This window comes from Leptosomus discolor, chromosome 27, assembly GCF_034619465.1.
Source record: "Leptosomus discolor isolate bLepDis1 chromosome 27, bLepDis1.hap2, whole genome shotgun sequence".
Classification (NCBI taxonomy): Eukaryota; Metazoa; Chordata; class Aves; order Leptosomiformes; family Leptosomidae; genus Leptosomus; species Leptosomus discolor.
The window spans coordinates 2,869,013-2,881,763 of record NC_141417.1 but is presented as its reverse complement, the minus strand read 5'-3'; the positions used below and the strand labels follow the sequence as shown (position 1 = coordinate 2,881,763).

Below are 12,751 nucleotides of genomic sequence, written 5' to 3'. Positions count from 1 at the left end.
GGGAGCTGTGTCGTGGGGTACGGGAGCACCAGCCAGGGAGAATGCAGCGGGTGGCCCTTGCTCCGTTGCTTGCCGAGTGGGGAAGGGGTTAGTGCCAGCCATAGTGGTTTCTCCTCTGTCTTCTGCAGCCCTGCAGCAACTAAAGCACAAAGCCTGACCTTCGATATCAGTGGAGAGGGGAATCTGCCTCGGGTGACGGTCCTGCGCCCGGTCCTTCACAATAAGAGAGGGAACCCGCTGCTGCTCTTCAAGAAGCTGTTGCTGGGCGCTTCAGAAAAACTCCCTCTAGTCCTTCGTAACGATGGCATTGTACCTGTCCAGGTGAGGACCTGCTGTGGAATGCTCTGGTCGGGGAACGAGGGCTTGTGCCATGGAGGAAAGGTCCCAGAAAACATGGCAGACCTGGGAACAGGTCTCAGAAATTCAGTTGAAGCAAATGACTGACTTCTACTTTCCAGAAAGGGAATTCCCCTTGGAAATGTGATTTTCTGGCCAGTCTAGCCTTTTTGGTTAAAGACAACACAAGAAAGTTGGTGGGGTATTTTTCTCCTTGTCTTCTCACGTTTTGGTTCTCGTGGGGGCATGTGCGGTGTCCTAGTTAGATTAGCTTGTATTTGGTCTCGTTTTACTACATCTTAATGAAACTCGGTTGTAGTTTAATGACATTCTGCTCATTGCTTTTAGTACTTTCTGTCCTGTTTGGTTATATTTTCATTGTATCCCAATGCCTCTGAGCACTTTTTTTTTCCTGTCTGATTTCACCTAAACCTCATGCCAAGAGCTGTGCTGGAAGCGGGGCGGCGTGCCGGGTTCCCCGTGCTGGACCAGCAGCGGTGCGGTGTCAATCCGTGTGCCATCCTGTACCCACACCAGTGTGGTCATGCTCTGTGTTCCCTTTTTTCAGTTGATGATAGACCTGTTGGATGAAGGGGGAGTTTTCTTCTTGAAAGCCAGGTCCACCACACACTGCATTTACCAAGCTGGGGGCACGAAGGAGGACTCTCCTGGAAAAGGTAAAGTCCTTAACCATGAAGTGTGGTCATCCACGCAGGGAAATGTGTGTCCTGCTCTTGGCTTGGCCAAGCAGCAGCCAGATGTTAGACATAGGTTCTCTCCTGGGGCTCCCTGTACCCCTAGTTTTGCACGGGGACTTTTACAGGGTTTTCTCCTAGCAAGTTGTAGGAAGCTTTTCTGTTCTTCTGGACACGGTGGGTTGAGTTGTGGGGGACTGTCACCACTTCAGCAGACTGTCTGAGGTCTTTGCTGCATGTGGGAAGTTACCAGCCTGAACAGAGGCAGCCCTTGAGCCCACAGCAAGCCGACAGAAGCCAGAACCACTGTGACTCAGCTTTACGTACGGCAGGAGCTGGCTGGATGCAGCTTGAGTGAGAGCTGGGTGTTAAGCTGAGGTTAAGACACTTCAGCAGTGAAATGCGTGGTGGTGTCATAGTCTCGCAACCATAGGAGGAGGGTCTGGAACTGTTGGTGGGAGAACCTGCGCTTAGAGGCAGCTGGGTTTCAACCTTTTGTTCCTCTTACACCCCATGGCAGTATTTCCTCTGCACACTGTATCACTTGTCTCTGATTTCCATTGCCGTGCAGAGAGGAAGCCTCACACCGCTCGCCTGGTCCTGCATCGTGGGGAGTTGGCAGAGTTTGATGTGCTTTGCAAACCCACCGTGGCCCAACGTGTGGAAGGGAAGATCCACCTGTCAGTGGTGGACAACCCCTACGAAGAGACCGACATTCAGCTCGTGGGTGAAGGCTACGAGGATGACTTCACGCTAGATAACATCCATGGACTAGTGGCAGACAGCACAGAGGGCAATCTGGAGGAAGACGTAATTGAGGGTAAGAGGGGAGAGGCTGCCAAGGTGGAGCAAGGAATAGGAAAACTGCCGTTTCTGCTCACCTTGTGGCAGTGCAGGTGTGGTCTAGACTGAGTGAACAGATCCCGTTGCCTTTTGTAGCCTGCAGAGCAGCCACACTTGAGAGCGCAAGGGAAGATCCTCTGTCAAGGGAGAAGCTTGCAGGCTAGCAGGGAAGGGTCCGAGATCCCAGCATTCCGCTGAGTATCTCTAAAAGAAGGTCTACCAGCCCATGGTGTTCTCTGAAGACCATGTCTGATAATCTGTGTCCTCTCTATAACCAGGACTGTGCTGTCGCCCACCAGACCGGGTGGTCTGTGAGGGTGCCAGCCGTGTGCACAGAGGCAGTGCCTGTGGTACTGCATGTCCCTCTGCACAGCCAGAGCCACGTGTTTAGGGACATGTCAGGGTGTTGCCCTGAAAGTGGTAGGGTGGGGACCTGCCTCTCTCCGAGGGAGGAAGGCTTGGAGCAAGGAAGGGTTGGACATAGGTGTGTCTGTGCGTGTGAGGGGGCGGGATGGAGCTCACCGCACACTGAGATCCCTTGCTCTTGTTCTGAACAGCTGCCAGAGTGGATCACATCCAGTTTGGGGACTGTCACGTTGGGACGCCCTACCCCGTGACCTTCACGATCACCAACCGCAGCAGGGTGGAGGCGATGCGGTTCGAGTGGCTGGCAGATGCCCCGTTTCACTTCTCCCCCCAGGTGAGCTTGGGTGGCTCTGCCTTTCCCCGCTGCTCGAGCCCTGCCCGGCAGGTTCCCGGCAGCGAGCAGGGAGTCGCCAGTGCCACGCAGGAGGTGCGATCCCTGGCGCTGCTGGGCAGGGCTGTCAGCCCCACACAAAGGGCTCTGTCTCACGGGAGGTGGCAGCTTTCCTTTGTACTTCTCTCTACCAAACCTCAGACAAATGCAGAGGAAGATGCAGATTCCTGGTGCAGCTGCTCACCAAATCATTCCCTTTGCTGTCCGTCCTGCCCTTGCCAGTGATTCCAGTTTGGTCTTGGCTCTCTGGTTCTCCCTAGGTGGGACACCTCCATGCTGGCTGTGCTAAGGACATCACAGTGACCTTGAAATCGGATGTCGCTGTCACCTTCAAAAGGCACCCTGTGAAGTGTACGGTGGCTAGGATCTCCTTCCCGCTGCCGCCAGAGCAGGTTACCGACTGGGACGACTGCCTGCGCTCCATCAAGTGGGTGGACACCACGAGGGGCCCAGCAGCCAGGTGGCCTGTCAAGAAGAAGGTAAGAAGCCCAACAGCAAAAGCTAACGGAGCTTCCACAAAACCAACTGCCAACGGCAGCAGACCGTCTGCAGCTCCTGCTCCCTCCTGACGTTTAATCCACCCGTGAGGGTAACCAGCCATGCGCTTTAGGGGAGGGGTGGGCACACGGTGACCTGATACGCTCACGCAAGATGGGGAAGTCTCTTTGGCGAGAGGAGTTTTAGGCACTTGCAAACTATTGGGCTGTGCCAAAAGCTGAAGTGTTGCAGCCTGTGTTGAATGGGAGGTCACATCTTGTGGTAACATGTTTGATGGTGTTAAGATCTCTTCATCTCATTCGGTGCCGTTTCACCAAGAAGGAGTCAAATCCACTGCTCTCCGTCTCTTGGTTTGAAGTGGAGGGCAGCACCAGCTCTCTCTGTGTGCTGGCTAGCCCACCAGCACATTGTGAGTGAGCTCCGAGCTCTGTCTGCGCTGATAGCAGAGACTTTGGTGGCGGTCTCGTGTATCGTGCGGGATATCTCCTTATGGAGCAGCCCAGGCACTGTACGGCAGCCGTGCAGGAGTCCGGAGAAGTATCATCTTCAGAAACTCTCGCTTTTACTATCGTTATTGCCCAACACCCTTTTCTTGGGTGATGATTCTTCCCTAGTTTGTGACCATTGTGAGACCTGTAAACCAAACTTCCCCGTCAGAGCCTCAGCAGTCAGTGGCTTTCCTAGGGAGTTCATTCCCATCTCAAAATGCTCAGCCCCAGCCCCCGCCAGTGTAGCTGTTGCCCCACACAAGACGTCTGGAAAGCCCTTTCTCCGAAGACAAGAAGGAAAAGGTGCTTTCTAGCTTTGTTCATTCTTGGGGTTCTCCGTCCACAGAGCTCCAGCAGGGAAACTTAATCCTAATTTAGAGCCCTGCTGGATTTATAGGGGAGCCAGGCAAAAGGTCAGACCCTACACAGGGACTGATAGCCAGTCATCGTCCCCATGGGTGTATGGTGGTGACTGCTTTGATCAGTAGGTCGAAACAAAAACTATAGCGGAAGGGTCAAATTTTGTCCCCTTTCCGGGGAAATAGATGGGAATGGTCCTCTCTAGTTCCTCTATGTTGCTGATTTTGGAGGCCAAGAGACTCCCTGCTCAGGCTGGCTTTCTGGGCTCTGCTTAGTGATTCTTCCCTCTCCTGTTTGGAGGTGATCACGACGGACCCAGAACCAGCTCACACTGTCCTGGAGAAGAGCAGCCGCGAGGTGGAGCTTCACCTCAGCGCTGTTGTTGACTATGCCGAGTTCCAGCTGGATACGGACACGATTCAGTTCAAGGAGACCTTGCTCTTCCAGACGAGGACGTTCACGTGAGTGCTGGAGGCCGGGCAGGGAGCTGTGAGTGGGAGCTGCCTTTGCCCAGGGCTGACCCAGTGTCTGCTTCCCCAGAGCTGTGCTGTGCTCTCTGGTGGCCTCTGCTCGTGGTCCTGTGCCAACAGAGGTTACACTGACATGTTTGTGGATCAGCCACATAAACCTCTTCTAATTTCTAAGAGGCTGATCAGCCTCGGAGGGGGGTGCTGCTGCCTCTGGGTCTGAGGTTGCAGCTTTTGCGCATCTTCTGGCGGATCCTGGGGGCCTGGAGATCTCCCACATGGACCTGAGTCCCTTCTGGGGCTTTATGTTCAGGTTCGCCTGCTGTTCTTCCGTTTAAACAAATCATTTGTCATTTTGTCCTTTCCAAGTCCTGGCTGGGGCTGGGTGCCCACAAAGCCAAGCAGGAGATGGTGGCCACCATCCTGCCAAGGCAGGCCAAGAGAGGTTCGACTCTGCCGTGCCTTTCCGCTGAGAACAGCTGTGGGTTTTCTCTCGCTGTGTGTTGCCTGTCCTCATCTGCCCGAGGATGAGTTTGCAGTCGAAATAATGCCAAACCAAGACATAAAGACCAGATTAAGTCTCCTGAGCACCATGTCTGCCCTTTCCTCTTTAACTTCCAAACTTCGAGATATTTTGTCTTGGGGCAGCCCAGGGCAGCGAACTAGACGTGGCAGAGTTGTCTGGGGAAGAAGCTGCTACTCGGCATAAAGAACGGGTTACCAGGAGCCCACTGTACAGTGTTACTTCTCTACTCGCTTTGTTATTTACTGGATGTTTTGTTCTCATTCCTCCCGGTCGCTTTTCAGTTTCCAGCTGTCCAATACCGGGAACGTGGCCCTGGAATACACCTGGATGGCAGCTGCGGAGGATGAAAGGTCATTGAGCCACAGTGGGGAGCTGCTCCCACCCAGTCTGGATGGTAAGGCCCTGGCTCTGTGTGGCAGCTGGGTGCGCCTGGGGTGTTTCAGTTGGTAGCAGAGGGCTCGGGGAGAAGACCGTGCCACTTCACCCCAAGACACGAATGGCTTTTTCATCCCTGTCCAGTCGTCCGCTTTCATCGGCATCTTCCCAGCTGCAGCTGGAGACTTTCTCCTTGCACCCTCTCTGCCTTTCAGACCCTCCTCTGCCTGCTCTGGCACTCGTGCTCTGCAGGGGAGCTGAGCCTGGCTCAGGGGAGAGCCACATTGTGGGTCAGAACTGGGAAGGGGGACAACAGGGCACCTCTTTGGGAAGTCTCTGAGACTGGGACAATTGATGGTGTAGCAATGAGTGAGCTGGCCTGCAGTCACCGTCTGTGTGCAGTTCCCCAGTCCAGGGCAAATCCAAAGTCCCTGGCTAAAACTAACCCTCCTAACCGGGGCACAGGAGTGTTTGCTGCAGGTGGAGACCCTGCTCACAGCAGCCATCGGAGCTCAACGGCGGGGCCGTGACTCATTAACCTGCGGTAACATGGTTGTGTCTGAGTGCACGGTCTCCTTGGGAGCACCACGGTTCTGCGGGGAAACAGGGCGGCGTGTCCGAAAGGTCTCATCAGGAACAGGAGCGAGGAGAGCTGTCAACCCTTGTGTTTCCTAGCGTAGGCAGCTTGTCCGATGGTCAAGGTGGGAGATGTCAGCCAAAGTCCTTGATGCTCTGAATGTGCTTATCTCCCTCCGGGTCCTGGTGTCGGCTCTTCCCCCGCACAGGGCACGCTCATGCTGAAGCCAGTCTGCTGGGCTGTGCCATCAGCTGCCTGGTCATTAGTTACGAAAGCCTGGCAAAGAGGAAGGCAGGCAAGGATGCGAAGGACAGAGCAGTGCTGTTCCCCAAAGCCTTCTCTCCACCACGCGCCAGAAGCACAATTCAATGCTGTAGGCCCCAGGGGAGCAGGACTTCACACTGTCCTTAATGCTGAGTGCTGAGGCTGGCTGTACTGGGACGTGAAACAGCACCCAGGAATTTTCCCAGGTGCTGTAACACAGACATCTCTACTGTTAGTTCCTGGACATGGTTTGGGAACGAACACTGGCCAGAAACAATTCTGCAGGAGAAGTTTGCACCTAGCTCCCCGGTCCTGGAGCTGGAGGGAGTTTAACAGCACGGAGTGAAGCAGCTGGCTTCAGTCCTGGGCCCATGTACCTTGCTAACAGAGACAAAACCTTCCTGTGCGTCATCTCAGTGTCTTTACAGGGTGAGGTTCAGCGGTGGGTTTTAATTGGAGCAGTTCTCTGGGTCTCTGCTGGGCCTGTATACTTTCACTGTATTGGCTGCCCCCCACCCTGTTCTCCCTCCTGTCTCCCTCCTCACTTTCACACCTCTCCCCAGGACTTCCTGGTTCTATGATTTATCAAGCAGGAACGCAGAAGCTAAATGCAAACTGAGCCCTCTCCTGTTCTTCACTGGAGGGAGTCCTGCTGAAAGCACTTGGCCAGAGATGCTCCAAGTGCACCCCAGCTCCCTTCTGTCCACCTGCAGTGGGAGGCAGGGGTGCTGGAAACAGCGGATTTTCCCCTTGAAAGAAGATGTCCTACTATAACCTCTTCCTTACAGCAGGGGATTTCCTCTCCTCCGCTTCTGGTGCCTCTCTGAAGCTCCAGTCTAGCCATTGTTCAAGCCAGCTGGGCAGCACTCTGGAGCGGGTCTCTTCCTCCCCGAGCTCGTCTCTGAACACCGCCAGTGCCACCCCACCGTTCTCTGTCGAGCCCTGCAGCGGCACCATCCCTGCAGGACAGGAGCAGCTCTTCCAGATGAAGTTCTCCCCTGTGTACGTGGGGGACTTTGAGAGCCGCATGCTCTGCAGGTAGGAGAAGTCCAGGTTTGCTCACTTTTCAACTCCTGCTTCTGCTGGATAGCCGTGGGAATAGCTGTGATAGGGTGGGTGGGAGTGCAGAGCTGGGGACAGCCGGCCCCAGAGAGGCAGCAGGAGCAGCCAACGTACAGCGGCAAAGGAAGGTGATCATCCAGCCTAGGGAGAAGCAGGTGTGGAGACACTGGGAAAAGGCATTGTTTCACCTCCGCTGCCTCCGTGGTGGGGAGTGCAATCCTGTTGGATTTGCTGCTCGATGCTTGCAGAGGCAGGCTGCAAGGCTACGTGCTGTACAAGGAGGCAGACAAGCAGCTGGCTGGCTGAAAACATGAGTCTGGCTAATACCTGTCCCTTTCTTCCTAGTATTCCTAACATGAAGCCAAACCAGGAGGGCCCAGCGGTGGTTGTGAAGGGGAGAAGCCTGATGCCAAACTGCCACTTTGAACTGGAAGACTCTGACTACCTCACTGCAAAAAGGCACAGCCCAGACTGGCAGGGACCAAAGGGGACAGCGTTGGATCTCAACACGAGAGTGATTGAGTTCACGGCAGTTGGAGTGTGCAGCAGGAACAGCAGGTAGGTGTGGGCACGGCTTCTCCTGTTGGTGGTCTCCTAGTCATCCCCCCTAACCAGAGACCTCTCCAGCTACTCTTCCAAGCCCCAAGGCACAGCACAGCTGTGATCTGCTGCCACTTGGCCACCAGTCTGTTTTGGGGCTGGAACAAGCCAGTCAGTGACGACCAACTGGGCAATTTTTTGTCCCTTTCTTCAGTAAGGTGTGGGTCAGTCTGGGAGGACCATGTATCCCCAGCCTGTGCTTTGTGGCCAGGACGACCTTTGTCCCTTTGAAGAGCACCCTTGGGACATTCTTGCTGCTTTGAGATGTCAGTCAGATAGGCTGAGTGAAGGCTGCAACCACAACAGAGAACACCATCTTCCAAAGGAGTCTTACTGGACTTGATTTTACCATTCTCGCTTGATCTTACCATTTTAACTGCAAGGGTTTGGCTCATTTCTTTGCTAATGTCCAGGACTGGCAGTGCCCGATGTCTGCTACAGGACCAAGTCAGTAACATCCCAACGCCACCTTAGTAGTCCTTTTTGCTTTGTGTCCCCAGGACCTTCATGGTGATGAACCCAACCGATTCCGTGTATTCCTTCCAGTGGACTTGCCAAGACCCTCAAGGCCCAGCAGAACGGGTGGCTTTCTTCTGCCTCACAGAGAGAGGTCAGATCCAGCCAGGGAAGAAAGCAGAGGTGGGTGTAGAAAATTAAGAGGGTAGATCCAGTACACATGTATGCAAGTTTAACACTTCTGCACTTACTGGGCATCCCAGCTCACTGTGAGCTTGCCAAGACCATGAAGAAACCTTTGACTGCAGTGTAAGTGAACTGGCAGATGAAGCTGTTGTCACCCTGTACCCTATGTCTGCCAGGTTTTGGGGCTGTAAGTGGCCCAGCAGCCTGTCTCTGAGCTCCCAGCAACGTAAGGTGGAGGTTCCTGGGGTTTCTTGGTGGTATCAGCTGTGTCCCCCACCCCTTACCCTGCCAAGGGCAGCAACTATCCTCCATTTGCCTCTTTCTCCCGCAGATGAAGTTTGAATTCATCCCTCAGCACCTGGACATCACAGAATCATTCTGGGTCTTTACAATCCCTGAGCAGAGCGTTTCAGTCCCGTTCCTCTTGGTGGGCAAGACCACCGACCCGCTGGTGACTCTGGACAGATCCCACCTGAACTTCCACTTGGTGTTAACTGGTGAGCACCGTGGTTGTACCTTACACCCTCCCGTGGGGACCGTTCCAGGGACCCGGCAGTCCTATTGTTCCAGCTGGCTCCACCAAGGAAGCTGGAAATGGAAGCAGGCACTTGTGAGCAGATCATCCAGCTCCTGGCACCCAAGTGTACGAGGGAGAGGAAGGGGAAGGGAGGAAGGCATGTGTCAGGGACATGGCACGTGGTTGGGGCTGTTTCCAAAAGGGGGTTTGGGGGTGATGCAGGGGAGCCCAGGGGGTCAGAAGTGCATTTTTGTGTTGCCAGGCTGCAGGCAACGCTCCTCGCTGCAAATTGCCTGCTGGGCTCAGCCGGCAGGCAGGAGCGCAGCAGGCAGTGGAGGTCTGGTGGCCAGAGGAACAAAAGGTTTTCAGCAGCTTCTTTGTCCACTCCCCAGGGCACAAGGTACACCAGACTATCTATATGACCAACCATGAGAAGGAAGACTTCAGCTTTGCTTTCAGAAAAAGTTCTCTCTTCTCGGAGGGATGCAACGCCTCTGTGAAAATAGAGCCCCTGGAAGGCTCCGTCGCTCCTCTTTCAAGGTAACAGGGCTCACAGGTCAGATTGCCTCAAACATAGTACCCAGCGTTGCACTGTTGTTTTGCTTTTGAGGCTTTCTCCCCTCCTCAGTCACCAGGTGACTCTCAGCAGTAGCATACACCTGCCTTGTTCTCTTCCTTCCCGATGGGGATGCCATGAAACTGCAGGGCTCTCCATAAAGTGGCTGTGTTGGGGTTACCCCGGTCTTCTAGGCCCCCTTCCTGGAGAAATTTAGGCTTTGGATCTTCCAGTTCTGATGATAAAAACATGTTTGAGGGTTTTAACCCTGTGACCCCCTGAGCCAGCAGCCCTAAGCGTGCGAGGTCTCCTCTCTTCTCTCTGTTCCACCACGCGTGATCTGTACAAAGCCACCAAGAGCGGCAAAGCACAGAAGCAGCACTGCAGCCCACGTGAGGGACAGCAACAGGCTTACACAACTAGCGGTGTTTTGCAGGATCACCTGTCAGAAAACAGACGCTCTTCTCTTGTAAACGGCAGCCATGACTTGCGATCAGACGTGGTCATGAGTTCAAGCAGTGTAACAGGTCACTGGTCCATCTGCTGGTCCGTCATGGATGTCCCTGTGCCCACTCGTAGCCTGCCTGAGTGCAAGGAGAACCTGTTAGCTCTGAGCAAATGTGACATGGCTTAAAAGATGCTGAATTTTGGCTTGCCACAGGGTGCAAGATAAGAGAGCACCCTGCATCAGCTACTGGGCCTCGCCTGAGAATTGGTAATTCCTTCCATCTCTGTAGTTTGGCTGCATTTGATCACATACCCAGAAATTACCCACAAAAATTACAAAGAGGCACTTTGGTGGCACCCGTGTGGTACTGCTGTCATGGGAGGTGGATGATTCCTCTTTGCAAAGAGGATGTTACCGCTGCCATGTAGATCGGAGAGATTGGGGAGCTCCACGAGTGCCCTCCTCTGTGTTTGGGACAGAAGTGGGGGCTCAGCCCAGCGCTGCCCTGTAGCACGTGGGCAGGGCAGGGAGGTCAGCATTGGCTCAGGATTTGCTGCCGTGTTGTTGTATCCTCTGCTGTTGCATTGCATGGAATCATCATACCCTGACCAGGGCTCACCAGGGCTTGCTCCGCAGCAGAAAGCCCTGGAAGGGCAGAGCGCTGCTCCCGGTTTCTCCCAGGCCTGGGGTCTCACCACAGCCGTTGCCCAGCTGCTCTCCCGCAGAGCCGGCACTGTGGGGCCAAGAAAGCAAAGAGGCAGTGAACGGAGCAAAAAAGGTCTTCTCTCCCCAGGTTTCCCATTACAGTCGTCTTCACACCCACACTAGAAGGAGAGGCAGTCTTCAACCTCAAGTGCGACGTCAAGAGGAAGAGCCAGCCCCTCTGCCTGAATATCAAGGCCACCGGCTATAGCATGACCGTGTCTGTCAGGAGTGAGGACAGCAACGGCCCTGTCACCACGCTCAGCACGGAGAAGGTCAACGTCATTGATTTCAAGGAGGTGAGCCGTTCCCTGAACCATTTGCCCCACGAAGCCCTGCCAGTATTGGGCCTTAACCGGGAGCTTTGCCGATGCATTTGCACAAGAGGGAATGCTTTTCTTCATTTATGGGTCTCTGGAGGGAGGGAGGTGGATTTTTCACACCGGCCGTTAGCTGAATGGGAAAGATGCAGGAGCACATTAGGAAGAAGCACTTGCTGGGCCAGCTGACACTGCGTGTGCTCCAACCCCTGGTCCTCGCCGCCTTCTCCCCGCAGGTACAGCTGAATGAGAACATCAAGCGTGTCTTCAGCATCTGCAACAACAGCGAGTTCAGCTTCCCCTTCTCGTGGGAACTGAGCGGCCCTGCAGCCCATAAGCAGGTCCTTACTGTCACCCCTTGGACGGGCACCGTGCGGGCGGAGGGGAAAACGGAGACGCGGCTGGCTTTTCACCCCCAGAAGATGTGCTCTTTAGAGGGCGTAGAGCTGAAGCTGCAGGTGAGGCACCAGCGTTTCGTACGGGACCTTCACCTTCCCTCCGCAGCAGCTTGGCAGCAGGAGCCCAGAGCCAGGGGTGAGCTCCGTCACTACAGAGCCTGAAGGAGGTAGAGAGGCTCCTGCTGCCAAAATAGCGAGCCTGACAGCTTCTGAATGGAATATTTTAGTAAGTGCTTATCCAGGACCACTTTGGGAAGCACTTTTGGGGCAGGACATGCCCCCCAGGCCCTCTCTGCCACTAGTTTGGGGAGGGCGCGCAGCCTAGACGTGCGTGGGGATGGAGCTGTTTCTCCTTGCCAGGCCCCTCCTGAGTCGGGTCCCACAGCTCCAAAAGGTCTTGCCAGCACGTGGCTGCGCAAAGCAGGGATGTGACTCTGCAAAAACCTTTCCCCCTCAGACCAAGCCTTCCCCTTTCTACTTCTATTCTGGGGTCCTTTGGCACTTGCTTTTCCTTATTGACACTGCAGCCAGCTGTCCCCCATCCTTTTCCTCGGCCACCTCTGGAGTTTGCAGTTGTAGTTCCCATCTCTTGAGCCGGCTCACACTTTCTTTCACCCCACCAGATCAGCAAGGGTCCCACGTTTACCTGCGTGTTCCTGGCCACCGTGGTAGTGCCCTCCGTCCACTTCTCCACCACCAGACTCAACTTTGGAGCTTGCTTGCTCTACCACACTGGGATGGCGCCTGCCCAGCAGACCCTTGTCATCACAAACAAGACAGACAAGGATGTGAGGTAGGTCTTCTCCGCGCAGTCCTTCAGCCATTGCCTAGCGTGTGCCTGCTCCATGTCCTCATGGGTGAAATCCTGAGGGTGCAGGGAGAGGAGACGGGAGAGCCCTAAGCAGCCCTGATGATGTCATCTGAGCACACACAGCCTTGTGACACCTCTGCTCCTCTTTGCTCTGCTTTCCTGTCAGCTTGAACTGCTTGTTCACCCGCACTGCGCACCTGGAGGTGGACTTCCCAGGGTCCGTCCTACGCCCAGGAGGGACAGCGGAGGTGCCCATCACTTTCTATCCCAGAGAGGTTGCGTCTTACCACGAGCTCGTCCCTTTTGAAATCAATGGTCTTTGCCAGCAGACTGTTGAGGTCCAAGGAAAGGGCACGGAAATGAAGGTGAGATGAAATCCAAATCCTAAAACTCCAGGTGGCAGGCGGCCAGCATGGCTTTCTCAGTTTTCCTCATCTCTTCCCTAGCCTACCATGTTTTGGTTTTCTGCCACGAGGGTGGCAGAAACCTGTTCTCCTTTCCTTTTGCTT

General features: G+C 54.7%; 1 protein-coding gene across 1 annotated transcript in view; it reads left to right on the top strand.

Moving 5' to 3' along the window:
* The window catches only part of LOC147413510 (axonemal central pair apparatus protein HYDIN-like), a 117,110-nt gene that overhangs the window by 97,265 nt on the left and 7,094 nt on the right, over nt 1-12,751 (top strand). The window contains exons 63-79 of the mRNA XM_086478737.1: nt 129-321; nt 905-1,013; nt 1,603-1,851; nt 2,432-2,574; nt 2,892-3,110; nt 4,278-4,438; nt 5,252-5,364; nt 6,131-6,217; nt 6,975-7,224; nt 7,594-7,806; nt 8,349-8,493; nt 8,828-8,987; nt 9,400-9,547; nt 10,805-11,012; nt 11,270-11,491; nt 12,055-12,224; nt 12,409-12,607. Coding sequence (XP_086334863.1) covers nt 129-321; nt 905-1,013; nt 1,603-1,851; nt 2,432-2,574; nt 2,892-3,110; nt 4,278-4,438; nt 5,252-5,364; nt 6,131-6,217; nt 6,975-7,224; nt 7,594-7,806; nt 8,349-8,493; nt 8,828-8,987; nt 9,400-9,547; nt 10,805-11,012; nt 11,270-11,491; nt 12,055-12,224; nt 12,409-12,607 — 2,989 coding nt within the window. The remainder of the gene's footprint in view (nt 1-128; nt 322-904; nt 1,014-1,602; nt 1,852-2,431; nt 2,575-2,891; nt 3,111-4,277; nt 4,439-5,251; nt 5,365-6,130; nt 6,218-6,974; nt 7,225-7,593; nt 7,807-8,348; nt 8,494-8,827; nt 8,988-9,399; nt 9,548-10,804; nt 11,013-11,269; nt 11,492-12,054; nt 12,225-12,408; nt 12,608-12,751) is intronic.